Here is an 18,257-nt window from a genome sequence, read left to right as displayed (position 1 = left end):
AATTGCCCTCGGCTGTGTCACTGACAGTGCTGCGTACAGGTGCCCCCTCATACATCTGTTCGGAACTAGGGCATAGACCTGGTAATAGAACCTTGCGGCCACTCAACGCAGTCACCAATAGGATCTTACAACCTCTTGGCCTAGCGGCCGGTAGCTGCAACAGCCTTGGTATCTGCACTGGTACAAGAACCTGAAAGGCCTCTCCCGCTCATGTGTTTCCTGGGGAAGGATGAAAAGAGTGCCCCTACCTTAGGTCTCGACTTATGCTTGACAAATTACTTTAAGTCCTCTGGAGGTGACCTTCCGAAGAGCTCCCTCCACTGAGCTAGTCTGTTCTTCAGAGCGCATGGTCTAAGCGTGTCGCACATGGTACAGTCCTCCCAGCCATGGTTGGGGCCAAGGCAGCAGAGGCAAAGAGCATGGGGCTCGGACGTAGGGAAGAGCCCCTCGCTGGCTGGACACCTGCGGAAGCATACTGATGTCGACATGCGCCGGGGAGGAGCGTGGCACCAGATGACAGCGGTATCTCATTAAAGACAAGAAAGAAGAAGACAAAAACACTACTCCGGGGAAGAGCGCGTGGAATTACAAGGCTGGAGGCCCAACCCAGGAACGCTGGTGAAAGCGGTCTGTTCCTGTCGACGCAGAAAAGAGGACTGAGGAGTGGCACTGGTGGGCGGAGTCAGGGTAGCGCATTCTCCCAGGGCCGCGTGCCAGCACGCATGTAAATTTAAAGGGGAAGACGATATTTTCTGGTGAAAAAGTTTCTGTCTCCTGTCCCTAGCGAGGAACGCCCATACAGTATGGAGGAAAGGGGACGGGACGTAGAAGTACGTGACTTGGTACGTGGTGGTTTTGTCACTGCTTTGCACAGGGATCTTGACGTCGGTGCTGTTCTTTCATACAGCGAAATGACGTTGAACCTGTTGTATTCCGGAACGACCTGGTAAACTGGATGGGCTTGGCATTTCTGAATTGTATGGGGCCTCAGGTAACGTTTGCTCATGCACGCGCGGTAACATTTTGTCAAGTTGAGCTACCAATGACTGGAGCGAAGACCAGATCTGTAAAGATAGTAGCATCTTTGGAAGTTCATCCCAGCACGGGCCAACCGAAATTGGATCCAGAGCTACTGGTGTTGGCCGAACTGGTGTTGGTTTTAGGACTGACAGTTTTGGTTGTGAGGCTTGTCTTGGGGCAAACTGTCATTGTGGCGGTGTTCTGAATAATAATCATCCTCAGAGAATGCCAGCGAATATCCCTGCTCAAACCCAGAGTCTATGTGCTTTTCCAGAATGTGTTGTTAATATGGAGGAAATTGGTGAGAGTGACAGGAACCTCCTATCGTTAGATGGAGGGTATTTTGAACAGGTTGCTGCAGTGTTGTCAACTTGATTGGGTGGAACTTCTGCATCATTATAAGCATGATCCACCTGCTACTGTCCTCCTTTTCCCTTTGGTTTTGCATTTTTAGATTTTTAGCACCCTTGAGGTTGAGACTTCCTTTTGTGGTGTCAGTGGTACCGTGGACGGGGACCTGGGTAATTGGGATTATTCTGCTTTGTTCCTTGTGTCTCCTGATGACAATGGCTTTTCTGGCTTTTTTTGTACTGTTGGTCGTCGACATCGATGGGGCGGTCGCCACCCCATTAGTTACTGTTGTCGAGGAGATGGTGATCATCAGAACTGTAATAGATTTTCCCGCCAGTGATATGCTGTGCGCTGACGATGAGGTGGACGTTGTCGTTGACACCTTTGTGCTGGTGGCCAGGGATGTTATTGCCATCAACGGGATGCTACGTTTTGGTGCAGTTGTTACCGTTGACGAGCTAGTCAACTGGGATGTCGCCGTCGATGCTGCTTTGGCCTATCAGTCGTCAATGAGTACGTGCCATCAACAAAGATTTCTCGGAAGCATTGTTGGGCCTTGTTTCGCCAGTAGGAAAAGTCGTCGGCAAGAGCATCGTCAACGAACTGGCGGTTTGCGCTGCAGAGTCAGCTATGATTTCAAGATTTTTCTTTTTAGAAGAGGGTGGAAACCTCTCCTCAGATCCAGCCTGTTTCATGGTATAGGGTTTATTAATGCTCCTGACCGCCACACTCTTATCGGACTGCCTCCGATGGGGGCTACTTCCCCTAATTTAACTAACAGACAATGTGTCTGTGCCTATCTTTCAGTGTTTTAGCACTGAAGGTGCTGCAAATGTCACAGTCGTCCCAGGTATGGTTGGGGTAAAGGCAATAAATGCTCTCAAAAGTGCGTATCCCCCTCAGACACATTAATTATGCCATAGTTGCTTAAAGAAGGATTTCGTTGATTTTCCCTCCATAGTAATCCCTTTCATCTTAACTAAATTAAGAAGAAGAGTGTTGAAATCTTTGTTGACTGAAGAAGATATTCTATTAGTTGAATCGTAGATAAGGGTTTTCTCTCAGGATAAAAGGGGTTGAGGACTCCTCAGCACAACATGCAGTTCTGAATCTGAAGTTGGCCTCCAGGGTGGTGCTAGATACTCTACGTCAAATTGGCTGAGGCTGAATGCACCCTAAAGGACAGTGATGGACTACAAAAGTAATCAATGTTTTCTGTATTGTATAATGTAATACTGAGGTTACCGAGGATTCCCAGCCTAACGACAGGGAATAGTCAAAGCATGTGAATCCATGAAAGATCCAATGCTGGAGATTACGAGAGAGACACCATTGAGGTTATAGACCTTTGAAGTCGGAGAGAGAAATGAAAAATTACTCACCATAGTAACTAACGTACTCCTAGTCCATAGTCCCCTTTCTTCCATACTGTATGGGCGTCCCTCGCTAGGGACGGGAGATGGAACCTTTTTCACCCAAAAAATCATCTTCCCCTTTAAATTCAGATGCGCACAGGGGCGTGTCCCTGGGAGCATGAGCTCCCCTGATTCCGCCCACCGGAAACGCTCTTCAGTCCCCCTTGACTAGTCTACAATATTAACATTGCCTAAAGACACCAGTCTTATTAGGGGGGAAGATGGTGGGACGTATGGAGGGAAAGGGGACTATGGACTAGGAGGATGTTAGGCACTACGGTGAGTAACTTATAATTACTTCTTCATCCCGCCCCCTTTCCTCCATACTGTATGGGCGATTAAAACTGAATGTAGCACAGGTTGGAGAGTTGCCCCTCTTAAGAAAACAAGTTCCTTAACACTGCCTGACCAAATGCTGCGTCAGACAACAGAAGATCTTGTAGAAGGCCGAGAGAGTAGCCCATGTAGCCACTTTGGTGATAACCTGCCACGGAACGTGCTTTAGGAAAGCTACCACAGTGGCCTTAGCTCTGATGGCATGGGCATGCATGTTGCTGACGTGGGCATGCATGTTGCTGGCAATGGCCTATGCTGACCCTCATACGCCTCCTTGATGGCCATAACCACCTACCTTGCTATGGAAGTCTTGGATGCCCGACAGCCAGGTTTTAATCCCCCAAAAAGTGACGAAAAGAGCATCTGATCTCCGGAAGCTCTTAGTTCAGTCCAGGTAGAATCTTGGCGCACGTCTGACGTCTAGACAGTGCAGTACCCTCGGAGCATCATTCTTAGGGGTCATGAAGAAAGTTGGTAACACTATCCCCTCATTTGGGTGAAAAAAGGAGATGACCTTGGGTAAGAATGCAGAGTGTGTTTTGAGCAGAACCTTGCCCTTTCGAAATATAGTATATGGCTCTGAAGCCACTAGCGCCTCTGTCATCTGGCATACTGCGGTAACGCCCACTAGGAGGGCCGTCTTAATGGTTACTAGCCGGATGTCTGCAGACACCATCAGCTCAAATGGTTTATGCTCCAGGGTGCCAATTGAGGTCCCACACCAGGTGCGGTTTCTTGATAGGTGGATATAGTCTAGTCAGGCTCGCTAGGTGCCTCTTAACCACCGGATTCGAGGATGAGAACACTTCCTCCTCTTAGTTCTTCTAAGCTCCACTGGCCTCCAGATAAGTGAGGCATGTGTCTAATTGCACGCCCGAGTGTGAGAGGTGTGCCGAAAAGGATAGCACGTCATCCAATGTGCAAGTCAAAGGATCATTTTCCTTTGATTCTGCCCAGTGACAGAACCTGGTCCACTTGCTTTTGTACTGGCTCCTGGTGGGGTCACTCCTAGTCCCCTTTAACAGCAGGGTAGCCTGTGACAGGTGCAGATGGTTCAGTGGGACCTGTTCAGGAACCACGCTGTAAGGGCTAACTTCTGCGGGCCAGGGTGGATGATGGTGCCCTCCTGCTGTGAGATTAGGTGTGCTGGGCCCAGCGGAAGGAGTACAGGGAACAGGTCCGACAGGCTGAGCAATTCTGAGAACCAGGATCTTGCTGGCCATCACAGGGCTATCAGGATGATCCGAACGCCCTGTGACTCCCTGAACCTGCAGAGGACCCTGTGCACCAGGGGAGTGGGAGGAAAAGCGTACACAATCATGTTGTTCCACGGGATCTGCATTGCGCTGCCCAGCGAACCCCTGCCTTGCCCCAGCCAGGACGCAAACTGGAGGCACCTCCTGTTGGTACTGGTGGCGAAGAGATCCACTTGCGGATGGCCCCTCCTGTTGAAGATCCCCTGAAGGACTTGCTTGTTCAACTGCCATTCGTAGTTGTCCGGGCCCAGCCAGCTGTGCCTGTCTGCCTCTAGGTTGGACTCCCCTGGGAGGTGGACTGCCGACAGGTGCATGTTGTTCACCAGAGCCAACTTCTAAATGTCGACTGCCAATCTGCAGAGGGGAGGGGTCCGGGTGCCACCCTGATTGTTTATGTAATACATGCAGGTGGAGCTGTCCATTTGAATGAGAATCACATTGCCGTTGATAATATGTCGAAAGAATTTGAGAGCAAGCCAGATAGCCATCATCTCGAGCCAGTAGATGTGGGCCAGCTGCTCCCGACGGGGCCATACTCCATTGACACTGTGGCTGTCCAGGGTAGCTCCCCATCCCACTAGGGATGTGTCTGTGGTAATGGGGACCTGAAGTGTTGGTTGCCGGAAGGGCCTGCCTATCCGCAGGTTGTTGTCCGTACCCCACCAGACTAGATCCTGGTGTAGATGTTGGAGTATGCTGACCTTCTCCTAGTTCCAGGAGGCTGAGAAATGTAGCTGCAGCCGCCTCATTTTGAGCCTTGTATGCGGCACTGCAAGAAGACATGCGGCTATAACTCCCAACAGGTGGTACCACCACGCCGAAGTCACTGTTCTGCTGAGAAAATGCATAGTGGCCCTCTTGATGACTGTGATCTTGTCCTCCAAGAGGAAGATCCTCCTGGAGCTCGTATCCCAGATAAGGCCCAGGAAGGTCAAGCTCTACGTGGGCACCAACTGTGAGTTATTGAGATTGATAGAAAATCCCATGTCATATAGCGTATAGATGAGGGCGGATGCCGTATGTTGCACCGCCTCCATGGAGAACTCGCCCTGATTATCCAGTCGCCTAGATATGGGTAAATATGATGGCCTTACGCCCGAGTAGGGTTGACACTGAATTCATTAGCCTTGTAAAGACCATGGGGGGCTGAATTGAGTTCAAAGGGTAGCACCCTGTATTGAAAGTGAAACCTCAGGAAGGACTGATGGCTTTCCCAGATCGAGACATGTAGGTAGGCATCCTTCATACTCATGGTCTATGAGCACATGCAGTCTTCCACACACAATGTCTCCACTATGAAGGCTGGGGTAATCATCTTGAACTTTTGGAGGGGGAAAGGAAAAGTTCAAGGTGTAAAGGTCTAACAACTTTCAGGCCAGCCTGGTTCTTTTTGTGTATGGCAAAAATGTGTGAATAGAAGCCCATACCCCGCTCTGAGGCTGGGACTTCCTCCACTGCCTGGCTCGCTACTAGCAAGCATATTTCCGCCAACAGAGTTTCTGTACCAATCTGCGTAGGGGGAGGAAGGACGAATGGGGAGCCGGAAGCCCATGGATACTATGGAGAGGATCCATGGGTCCGTGAACTTTGTCTGCCAGCGGTGTGTGTGAAGGGCAAGCCTGCACCCACCGGAGACTCATGGATCCGGATGAGCATCTCAATTTCTTCCCCGCTGAGGCTGGGGCTGAGAAGGGGAACTGGAAAAACCCGTTGTTAGCCGCCTTATGCGGTTTGCGCATTTGCTGGCTAGGGGATCTGTCCGGTTGCCTTGACCGTCTCTCCTGGAAGTCTCTAAAGCCTCCGAAGGACCGCCCCTTGCCCGAGCACTGGTGCGTTGGGCTGTAGGTCTCAGCAATGGACTTGGCGAGGATCGATATGATTTTGTTGTCTGCAAGCTTTTCCTTTTCATATATCGAGTTCCTCATCCGTTGTCGAATGGAACAGGTCCGCCCGCCCCCCCACCCTCGAAAGGCAGGTCTAGTATGCGTTCCTGCATATCTGGATTTAATTTTGTCACCTTTAGCCAAGCCATCCTTCTCATGTCCGTGGCAATACAATTGGAACCACCTGAAGTGTCAATGTGGGCCCCCGTGGACTCCATTATGTCTTGTGCCAAGATTTTGGCCTCAGTCATCCCAGCCTTGAAGCAAGCCTGGCTGTGAGTAGGAGCTCAGGGAGGAAATCTGCAATCTCCTCCCATTCTAGCAGTAGGGCGTAGCTTGAGAACGTCAACCAGTAGTCCTGCCTCTGGTTGTTCCACCTGTTGCTGCAGGATTCCTAGATACTCTGCCAGACCCGCCAGGTACTCATGAAAAGCTTTGGCTGACGATGGAGCGTCTGGATCCTCCTCCTCGTCTGTGTCCACTGTTGTGTCCTGCGGATCAGGGGGGGCCAGAGGCGTGCTGGCCGCAGGCAGCTGTTGCGTGCTGAATATCAGTGCCAGAGGCTGCTGAGTTGGCAGAGCTGGCTGCCTTGACTGATACAGGCATAGGGGCCGGGGGCTGAGCTGGACCAAGGGGAGATGTGGCTGTGGCTGCTTGCAGTTTTACAGGAGGGAGCATGTCTCTGATCAAGACCCTGAGATGGTACCAATCTGTGGTCATCTCAAGAGTTTGTGGAACTTTTCCAAGAACCTATCTTCACATGCAGGAGGAGTGCCTGATGGTATAGGCATAAGGCTCGGGCCCCGAGGCTGCTGTGTCCTGGGTGTGCACTGTCTCGCTGCATAGGGCAAAGTATACCTGCCCTACGAAGTTGATCGATAGGATGTGGACCAAGTAACAGAGGTTGACCAATCCCACCTGATCTCCAAAGGGAAAAGGTGTCCGGTGAGCCGCCATTTTGACTGGCCCGGTGGACATTTTGTTTTGCTCCGTGCCACGTGCCTGCGTAGTGGATCTTGCAGAGCTGGGACAGGCTTCCAACAGTACGCTGAGCGGTGGTGGTTGAGACCTACCCTGCACCTCTGGTCCGGGCTTGGTAGGCAGAGTGCCTTCAGCTGTGGTGCCAGTAGTGCTGCGTACAGGCACTCCTTCAGACATGGGTCCGGTGTTAGGGCACAGCCCCTCAGGTTGGGACCCGTACAGAGACTTGCAGACCCTCAACAGTAGGATCATGCAACCCCTCAGCCTGGTGGCCGCTCTTTGGAGCAGCCTAAGTGTTGTTGCTGGTTTTAGGACCCGATAGGTCCCTCCCGCTTGGGTGCTTCCTTGGGAAGGAGTCACCCTTGTGGGGTGCGGATGAGAACAGGGCACCTACATTGGGCCTGGTCTTCTGCTTCACAAATGCTTGGAGGTTCTCTGGAGGCGATCTTCCAAAGAGCTCTTGCCACTTGGCTAGTCGGTTCTTGAGTGCGCACAGAGTCAAGACATCACACGCAGTACAGCCTTGCCAGCTGTGGTCTGGGCCAAGGCACCGGAGGCAGAGGGCATGGCCTGCCGTCGTTGACATGCACCGTCGAGGAGCGTGGCACCAGAGGACAAAGCAGAACCTAATATTGGAAAAGACAAAAGAAGACAAGAATACTTCTCCGGGGAAGAGCACATGGAAGTACAAGGCCAGAAGCCTAACCCAGGAGCGCTGGTGAAAGCGGTCCGTTCCCATCAAAGCGGAAACGAGGCCTGGGGAGTGGCACCGGTGGGTGGAGTCAGGGAAGCGCATGCTCCCAGGGCCGTGCACCAGCGCGCATCGGAATTTAAAGGGGAAGATGATTTTTCTTGTGAAAAAGGTTCCATCTCCCGTCCCTAGTGAGGGACATCCATACAGTATGGAGGGACGGGACGTACGAGTACATTCATACATGAACCACCATCTTGGAAAAAGGGGAAGTCACCACATATCCTGAGGATAAGAAAGAGACTTTACCAGAGCAAGACATTTTGGGAGTGCGAACATGCGAGCACAGGAAGAAAAGAATACTATATGAAATAGCACTCTGGGAATGGATGAATTGTAAATGGAAGTAAAGCAACCAAGACATCCTAGAGGAGAGTAATATAATAGAGCGTACAAAACCCTGCAGGAGAGAAAGAAGGAACCTGAAGAAAACTAAAATAATACCTGAAGAAGACACAAGGATGTCTTCAGTTCCCTAAAAGGATTACAGAACTTCGCACCAGGGGAAGGGCAATAAGCCAACCAGGTGGCTGGAACAACGGGCGAGAATATACATTCTCCGCCCACTGTTCAAGCCACCTGAGGCCCTTCCTTGGGGGGGCGCCATATTTTTATTATGTAGTAGGGCAAACGGGAGCATCTCCCCACTCCCTCCCACCTAGCCCCACCGCAATTTACCTATAGCATCAGAGCTTTGAGCTTCGTCCCCCACACCCCCACCCGCTGCAGCTGCCGCCATAGAAATTGCCCCTTTTCTCTATGGCGGTGGCAATCCTTTCTTCATCCCAACCCCACCTGCCCTCAGGAGATTGGCTGTTCAAGCAGTGCGAAACTACAGAGGAGAAAAAAAACGATTCACACCCCAGATAAATCCTGGGGTGTGAATGGCTTTCATGCCCCAGCAGTGGGGGGAAGGTCATGGCCGGTAACTGCCACTCTCGCTTCACTCAGGCCTACCATGGCTTGGCTGGTGGGCCATTATCGGCCTTGTCGGGCCCCCCTCTCCCGCCGGGGCTATGAAAGCCATATCATCCCGAGGATAACAAAAGACTATCTGTGCATAGCTTTTTGAGAGGACCATAATAATGATGATTACCCCTGCATTTAAAGACTAGGAAGCGAGCATTATGCTTCAACTTCTTTACTTCAACTCTTCAGCAGTTTCAACAAATAACAGAAAATGTCAAACATTCTTTTTTTAAAAAATACATTTCCCAAGGTCTCGGTAGTCCTTATTTCCTGTGTCTGTCTAGCAACCAGGCCTAGGCTGTTCCTCTTCTTTGGATGCTCTGAACTGATCCTGCACCAAGTCCCAATTGGAACTGTCAAGTCTATTCAACAAACGAACTTCGACCTCTGGGTCTTAAGTTCGGCTCCCTTCCTTGGGCCCTTCTGTCTTCTTGCTGTCACGATCAGGCTTTCCTTGCTTTTCGCTCAAGGGGTCTTCTGGTCGTTTCCTAAGTGAGAAGCAAATTACATTGTTAAGGGTGGCGCCGGTATTGCCTATGCCAGGATGAAATTAAGCATGTTATTCAACTTTACTGACATACACTATGCCATCTTGGTCCTAGCGCTAATCGCAAATGTTAACTCATTGGGCCCGTATATCTTCTTGTGTACAGCCAATGCTTTGACGTGCGACACTCTCCTACATGATACTAGACATAAAAGCATAGCTAGTTTCCCTGATAGTTGAGTGAGGGATAAGTACCTATTTGACTGCCATTTTGTTAGAAACAATAAAACTGGTTACATTCCACATCTGTGTGTAAAGGCCTCTTGCGGCGTTTGGAAGCGAGCGCCCTTCAAGAGCCTAGTCACCGATCGATGGTCTCCTACTGGTGGATCCATCCACTTGTTCATACCCAGCTGATATTGCCGACCTATAATCCCCTAAGGTCATGAAGGCTTTGAAAATCCGTCCCATTAAACCAGGCCGCCCATCTACTCCATGCTGTGTCATAGCTCCTTCTCGTGGACAGAGCCCATGAGTCTGCAATGAGCTTTGCAGCTTGTTCCGAAATTCCTGGCAGTGACCATCTTTGTCTGATACCTTGCATACAATCAGGGGAAGCGTCCCCTTTGCTGTCAGAGGATGAAAGGACCCATGTGGGTCCGTGAGCAGGAGTTCTCCTGCCGGCTGGATCCGAGGAAAATCTGCAGAGAAATCTACAACTGAAGTATCTCTCTTTCTGGGCGTTCAGTCTGGAGGCAAACAGGTCTGTGTCTATGGGACCCCATAGTTGTTCCACTTGCTTGAAGATGTCCATGTCAAGCTTGCAGTCGCTGTCGTCTCTAAGGTGCCAGGAGTTCCAGTGCACTCTCACATTGAGCGTACCTGGCAAATACTCGGCCGTCACTGAAATCCTAGACTGCATGCAATAATGCCAGAAACCCTTTGCTAGTTCTACTAGGAGTTTGGACTTCCTCCCTCCCAAGTGATTTATATATTTGACAGCTGAGATGTTGTCCATCTTCAGAAGGATGCACTAGTTAAGTATCTTTTTTGAGAATGTTTTTATCGCGAATGATCCTGCTAACAGTTCAAGACAGTTTATATGCAGATTTAGTTCGTCTGCACTCAATTTCCCTCCTTTCTCTAAGTCGCTGCAGCATGCTCCCCAGCCTGCTCTGCTGGCGTCTGACTCCAATACTAGAGTCCAGGCGATCCCCAAAGATGGCTCGCCTGTTCCATGCTTCCATATTTTGTATTCACATTGTAATTCTGTGTTCGAATTTTGAGCTAGATTGATGGTACCTCAGTCCTTGCTGGAGGTGCCTTATCTTCAGTATTTGCAGCGCCCTGTAATGTAGTGGGCATGGGAAGATGGCCTGAATTGAGGACGCTAACAATCCTACAATTCTTGGTAGAACTTGCACTGAGACCACTTGCTTGTCGAGACCTACTAATATCTCTTTCTTGATATCCCGGATCTTCCTGGCCGGCATTTCTAGCATTGCCTTCTATGTGTCTACCACGAATCACAGATATTCGAGACGTTTTGTTGGGGTTGTGTCCGACTTCTCTTGATTTATCAGAAACACCAACGATGTTAGGAGATTTTGTACCCAGGATGTTTGCAATATGAGCTTCTCCCTGTCGTCTGCTAACAGCAGAATATAGTCAGTCTCGATATATGATTATTCGGATCCCTTACTCCCTGATGGCCGGTTCAACTGATCTCCTGAGCTTCGTAAACGCTCACAGGGATGACGGAAGGCTGAAAGGCATTGTACTGAATTGCCATAACCACCTTTCCCAGATGAACACTAGAAAAGATGGGTACGCACTTTCTACGGGTATCATCAGATATGCATCTTTCAATTCTATTCTTGTTACCCAGTCCCCTTCTCTTAGAGTCTCTCTCAGCTGGTAGATCACTTCCATCTTGAAGTGTGTGTACTTCACCCAGCTGTTTAACTCCTTCAAGTTTATGACTGGTTTTACTTTCTCTTTCCTGTGGACCAGGAACATATTGATCACAAATTTGGGGGCATGAATGCATGGCTCGATGGCTCTTTTCCAGGAGCTGCTTGAGCTCACTGTGTAGAGTGTCCCTCTCTGACTGCATCATATGAATGGGGTACGGATACGCTTACTGCAGGGGCTCTTGTACGAATTCTATGTGTAGCCCTAGCATTGACTGCAGCACCCATGCATTGTTGGAAAGCATGAGCCAGTTCGACCTGAACTGGCGAGTTCTCCCCCCTACTGGCGGATATCTGATGTGTCTCACCTCTATTACAGCCGTATGCTCTTCCCGATCTCCTGGTTCTGCATTCTCTGGGGAATCTCCCCCAGGTTGGGAATAAGGAATCTTGCTGCCTTGCTTCCCATAAGTGGGCTCTGTTTCCTTGAGGTCTTTGAAAATTGTAATCGACCGGCCAATCGACCTCAATAGCGGTCTCGGCCAAAACGATCCCCGGGGAAATCTATTTTACAGATGCTTGTGCTTTTTCTAGGTAGGTATAGGTACCTACAAATCTGCCCATTTCTTTATCGTAGGATTCTCTGAAGAGTAGGCCCTGGGTTGCTTCTCCTGTCTCATAGTTGGCTAGGTCGCTGAGCTTTGCGTCTATTTTTAGGAGTAGTCCTTTTTGCCTCTCAGAGGAGACTGAGCAGTTGGGGGGTTCCCAATAGACACACTGCCCTCTGTACACAGTTGGCTAGGGTATCTGCGTTTATTTCTCCACCTGTATCTCTAGCTCTTTATGCTAGAACCATAATTTTTGCCAGTGGGCCTGTCGGGTCCAAAAGCTTCTCCTGGCAACTTTTCCAGGATCTAGCCATCCCTGGTGGACGTTTTGGGGTCGAGCTAGTTCCAGACAAGGGCATTCTGCTCTCATGCAAAGTCTTGTCTCTTTATCTAGCGCTTTCCTTATTCTTCGCGCCTTGTATTTTGCTACCCTGGGCGACAGTTGCCAATCCGATGGCTTTGGGTTTTTGATGTCGTCAGGGTTAAACATATCTGACAGTTCAACTTCTTCACCTTCAAGGTACTTCACCTTCCGTGCCCTCTTGCCGCTTTTGGGTTCTACCCACTCTTTTAGTGGTTTGTTTTCTTGTAAAGAACACGCAGCTTTGGAGGATCTTTCTGAGGAGTCCTCATTTGTATTACCCATATTGTCTTCCCCTGGGGAGAGGGTCAGGAAGCTTGGCACTGCTGATCGTTGCAAGAAAGCTTGCCTCAGTTTATTAAATGCATCAGCTGCCTCTGGGGCCTTTGGGTCTGCCCGTGTTGGTGAACTGGGGGGGTCAGAGGAGGCTTTTCTCTTCCAGGTCTTGCTATACCCCTGAGGGCTTTCATTCTCATGCTCTTTTGTGGGCGTGTTTTTTTGTTTCACATTCATGTTGGTCTTCCCCTTACATAGTAGATTCTAATGTTGCCAGCCTCCCTTTCAGGGGTCTGAAGACTCCTGCCACCACATTTACCAGGTAGCTACCCAGTACTTCCTTGAAGCTAAGTGCTAAATCCTGCGCTTTCTCCTCCTCACTCCATTCTTGCTCGGACATTCCTGCCTTTCTTCTGGCTAGTCCTGCTTATGTGCCAAAGTACCTGCAAGCAGGTGCAATCACCACCACCCCTCTGGTGTGCCCTTAAATGGTGTAGCTGTCCCCTTGTTTTGGAGTTCAAATGTTCCTCCTTTGTTTGCTCTGTAGCGCACAAAGTTTTGTTTTTGTTTATATCATATTAGCTGTGTCCCTTGAAGGAGCTATCGGAGTTCCGAGATTTCACCAGTGTAACTTGCCTCCTCCTCAATGCTCTGCGTCGCTTGTGTTACGCGAGGAACACTTATCTCCTCCCCCTCACCGGTGAGGGCAGCCGCAATTGAGCAGGAAGCTGAGAGAGCTTTGATCCCACCTGAAGTGGGAAAATTTGCTTTTGCGCTGAATTTATAAATCAGTATAAAAACATTTTGGCACAGATCTATGAACTCCCACAGACTGTATACACTCCGTTTTTCCTTGCTATGACGCTAAGCTCCCCATACTTTTATCCTTCAAAATGGGTACTTATCTTGCTGAAGAGAGGAAGAGCAGGAAAAGAAGAGTAAGATCACAGAGCCTGGGTAGGGCTGGGTGCTAGACAGACACAGGAAATGAGAAGGACTACATGACATTGGGAAATGTAGTAAAAAAAAGAATAAAAAAAATGAATGTTTAAGAAATGTTCTGTTATTTGTTGAAACAGCTGAAGAGTTGAAGTTGGAGCACGATGCTCGCCCCCTGTCTTGACATAGAATCCATGAGACAAAACACAGAAGTCCTGGCCTTAGTTGGTTATACTAGTGGTAGGGTCAGATAAGTTAGATTTTGACAGCAAACAGATTTCTTTTTGGACATTCACACAGACTAACATGCACCTTAGTTAGAAGATAGGCAGGGAACACCCCATAGTTATAGAGAGACATAGGCCTTAATTATGTAAAATAAATGATACAGTCAAAATACAGCATCCTTGTCCTCCTTTTGATCCTCTACACACTCCTATTTTTCTTTTTGTGCTGCACTGATCACTTATTTCACAACTTTGTTGCCCACCCAAATAATTCTGTTTTCTTTGGCTCCTGATCAAGTTTCTCTCTGTCACATGCAAGTAACTTTTCTTTCATACACTCTAGCTCACATACAAGTACACACTCTCTCATACAGCCTCTCACTGATACCGTCAATCACATGCACCAACTATGTCATACATCCTCTCCCATGAACTCTCAAAGTCGCGACTCAAAATACATACACCACCATGCACTCTTAAACTCAAAATCTCTTGACACCTTCACAGACACCCTCAATTTCATGCAAAGTCTCTCTCACAGGCACATTCTCGCAAGCACCCACTATCCCACACACTTTAATAGGCACTCATGATCTCACACACCTTCTTATAGACACCCCTGAACACAAGTACCCTAAATCTCATGATGCTAGTCTGTATAGACCAACAATTTTAAATAAAGAAAATAGAAACAAAGGATACTTTTGTCCTCTCTCAAACTCAACCTCTCAAACTTCCTGCATCCAGATAATGGTCATCCTGTCTATTTCCTTTTGGCCCTACCAAGTGTAGCCTTCCCTCACCCCGGCCCTCCTTGTGCCTCAAATCCCGTGTTTTGAGCTCCCCCACTGACATACCTTTGATGTCCGTTTTAAAGCCTACCAATCCACACACCTTGATGTGGCCCATCCCATCCCTCTGCAGCCACGGCCTGCACCCCACAGCTCCTGGCTTGCACTAGCAGCGCAAATCTCTGCAGGTACAGATGCATACTTCTTTAGGAGTTTCTGCAGATTTTCGCAGTAGAAAATTGAGGATCCATGCTTGGGCACCTGCAAGCAGTTGGCTAATCTGGACTTAATGCCTGTACTCATTTGCGTACATGCTAGTATATGATTTTAATCACTTTTCGGTAAATATGTGTCACAATAATGGCATAGCAGGGAATAGCTGATTTAGATGTGTAGGTTTTAGAGCAGGGGCTGTGGGGTTGGAGATCGGATTGTGGGCCAGCTGGGGCACTGCCTCTGCACATTACTTCTGAGTTGAGGCACTTGCCTATGTGAGTCAAGACTCTCAATGATTCATGCTTTTAGAAAATGTATATTACTAGAAGCAGAAAATTGATATGAAAAGATGCCCATAATTGTCCCCATCATGGTTGGTAGTTGTCCGATGAAAGGACAAATCACAACAAGATATCTGTAACCCCACATGATTCCAAAAACTCAAGCACTTCCTACTCAAACCCCCAGCCAGAAAACAGTAAACTGACTTGACGAAGAACAATGGGGGAGGGTTGACACTGGTGGTGCGACTACTCAATTTGCCTGATAAAGCTCTAAGGATTTTTGGAAGTAGAACGTGTTTTGGCATGTACAGTAGCAGGGTGATGTCCTAGACCTGGGTTGGTGAAAGAGGCCTCTCACATTTTCCCAGAGCGCAAGACTAGGAAACACGCTCCAGATTAACACTCACATTGGCAGGTGACTCACATCAACTCTAACTTGAGAATGGGACAAGAAGCTCTGATAACTGAGGGGTAAGCCTGCTTGCAAATGGCATCCCCTTTCCAAGAAGCACTTACAAAAAAGCTTTTGAGAGCAACAAAAAGCTATAATTCCAATGGGGCAGCTACAGATATGGGTACAGTCAGGGTAAAGCCAAAGCCTAAATAATAAGACAGTGGGTATGGAAATTGATCCACTACATGGAAATGGTGTTCTTTTTTCTTCCAACCTCGCCCTCTGTCAATCCTACTGAAATACTTACAATATTTTATAAAGTGAGCCACTTTACTTGAAACATACTGGATTCAATGTGCAATTTTTTTCAGGCAAACATTCTCTCAATTTTCTGAGCAGAAAAAAATGCAAAGGCATTACATTTCTGTAATAAAACAGGATGCAGAAAAACTGCAAAAGGTGCTGCAACCACCGGGATCTGATTAGTCCCACATCTGAGGGTTACATTTTCCTGGAAGCCTTAACAATTTGTAAACGGTTACACAGACTCCCCCTAATGCAAGTTAAGTGACCTCATCCTAACCAGTGCACCAGTTTTTCTGTAATCAATGGGGGTTAGGTAAGGAAGGGGGGTTTTACTCCTTGATCATACACTGTATGACGGCCATAAAAATAGACAGGAATGACTTGTTTTGCAATAGACAAGGTATTTCCCCTTTTCTTGGCATCCTCCTTTAATATTCAAGAGTCCAGGCATGTTTGGTACCTAATTGGACTCCCTAAAGCCATCTGTTTGGCTGCCAGGTTTGTCTTTATAATCTGCACTAAGCTTGTAGGCAATTGCCCTACATTTACAGATACTGGAGGCATAGTCCCGAATTAGTTCTGTTGTAGGGATTTTGTGGTCCAGCTTATTGTAGCATGACAAATCTTGCAAGTCTGGCCCAATTAATTCACCATATTTGGGCTAAGTTTGTAAAGCAGAATAATAGTTTTCAGCAATAAACGAATGAGCAAAGTGTTAAGGGCATACATAGCAAAACGACAGTCCAGTGACCAGTTTGGAAGCGAGGAGCGAGTGCCTCAGGTCATGGAAAAGAGGATCACGTTGAACACTTCAAAATGGGTGGGATATTAAACTGTTGGTAGTCACAAACTTGTGAACAACATGGAAACATGTTAATGTAACCATGGCTCTTGCAATCATATTGTTCTACAGATGTGCAATCTGCCAATCGTAATCATACAGGAGTTGTTTTTCGTAAAAACACATGACACAATTAAACCGAGTTGTTATTTAGGTTTTCCTACAACTGCACATTATATAAAGCAACATCCAGTTCTAAACATTTACCTAGGCACAGATCTGCAACTGCTGCACTTTTATACCATTTAATATTTACTGATGTACCTGCTTTAGTTAAAATAATACTGTACATCATCCAATTGGCAAGATAGATTAACAATAAAAATAATAATAATTTTTGTATTTACCTGGTCAGCCAGCGTGTCATTGTCTTTATGTTTCCCTCGTGACCACTGAATTCCACCGTTTCCAGTTATTACAATGGTTGTAAAAATCTCCTCACCTGAAGGACCTCTGCAAGGGTCTTTTATTTCAAACCGTTCAGAGTAGAAAGCCGGTTGCAGAGTTTCCAAATTTATAAGATATTTAAGTTTCAAGTCTCTGGCAGAAGCTTTGCATTGGCTAAATTGCTGAATAAACTTGCGAAATCGATACCGGATTCTCTTCCGAGTCAAAATGTGGTAATCTTGGATTTTTGCTCTGACGCACTTAGGTAGAAATGTCTTGTAGCTGTAAAGGGAAGAGACGATAACAAATTGAACCCATACAAGTAGAACATAAAACAAGCACAACTTAGTCACAGTAGTGGGACAGCAACTCAAACTCTACCAACCTCCTGAACAAAGAATTACAATGTGCAGGCTACCACCCCATAACTAACAGGTGTTTGAGAAATGTACTGGAGTTAATGGCCTCTAGTTGAGTAAAGGTTTATCAGATGGTTGAACCAACATCACGCTCAGGGTAAAAATATATGGCCTGCCAACTTTAAAATTGTAAAGCATCCGCAAAGATTTGACAAGTCAGCAAGAATGGTCAGGATAAAAATGCTTTTTTGTCTCACATGAATGTCCAGTCAGGTTTCTCTGTTCTTCACGTGGTGTGGCTACCATTCCTGCCTCCGGTTGCAATTCATGAAATTACCTTGGAAAACCCTTCTCTCCAAGTAAGGAGAGGGTAATTCCTCTTAACCTTCAAATTGGCAGTCTAAATCTCAATAGATGCTGGTTGCCAAGTTACATAGGTGCTCTAATGTACCAATGTGCTTCTTCTGTCGCTTGCAACCACCTGATTAGTTTCAGAGTTTATTTACCAGAAAGGTTCAAACTTTTCCTAAGTTTCACAGTCACCTTCCTACTGCCATCCAGCAGCCAAGAGAACAGAGTTTTGGTTTGCGTGCTGCTACACACCAAGCTTTCATAATCTGCAAATGTGGAAAGAATTTGTCCCGATTTTGGGTCAGTAAGCTATCAGTCAAGCATTCAAACTCTGCTTCTTTCTTAAACACAAGGTTGCAAGTCAGCATTTCTTAGGCTGGGGTTCTTCTAAAGTCTACATCAATCCACTCTGTTCACCCAAAAAGTTCCTATATACTGGAGGATAACACTGGAAAAAGACGCGAGGCAAGAGTTGTACAAAAAATATTCGCAATAAAATGTATTCAGTCAATTCGCCACAGTAAGCATGCAGGAGTGCAGCCATGCCAGACACTT

The 18,257-nt window shown here is 47.6% G+C and overlaps 1 protein-coding gene across 4 annotated transcripts in view; it reads right to left on the bottom strand.

Moving 5' to 3' along the window:
• JAK2 (Janus kinase 2) overlaps positions 1–18,257 on the bottom strand; it is a 1,999,562-nt gene that overhangs the window by 1,075,854 nt on the left and 905,451 nt on the right. For all 4 annotated transcript variants that reach the window (XM_069626008.1, XM_069626007.1, XM_069626009.1 and 1 more), the window contains one exon: positions 16,953–17,274. In XM_069626008.1, coding sequence (XP_069482109.1) covers positions 16,953–17,274 — 322 coding nt within the window. The remainder of the gene's footprint in view (positions 1–16,952; positions 17,275–18,257) is intronic.

Source organism: Ambystoma mexicanum, chromosome 6p (genome assembly GCF_040938575.1).
Source record: "Ambystoma mexicanum isolate Mex_15411 chromosome 6p, UKY_AmexF1_1, whole genome shotgun sequence".
Lineage (NCBI taxonomy): Eukaryota > Metazoa > Chordata > Amphibia > Caudata > Ambystomatidae > Ambystoma > Ambystoma mexicanum.
The sequence above is the reverse complement of the archived record's forward strand: the minus strand, read 5'-3'. Positions and strand labels throughout refer to the sequence as shown.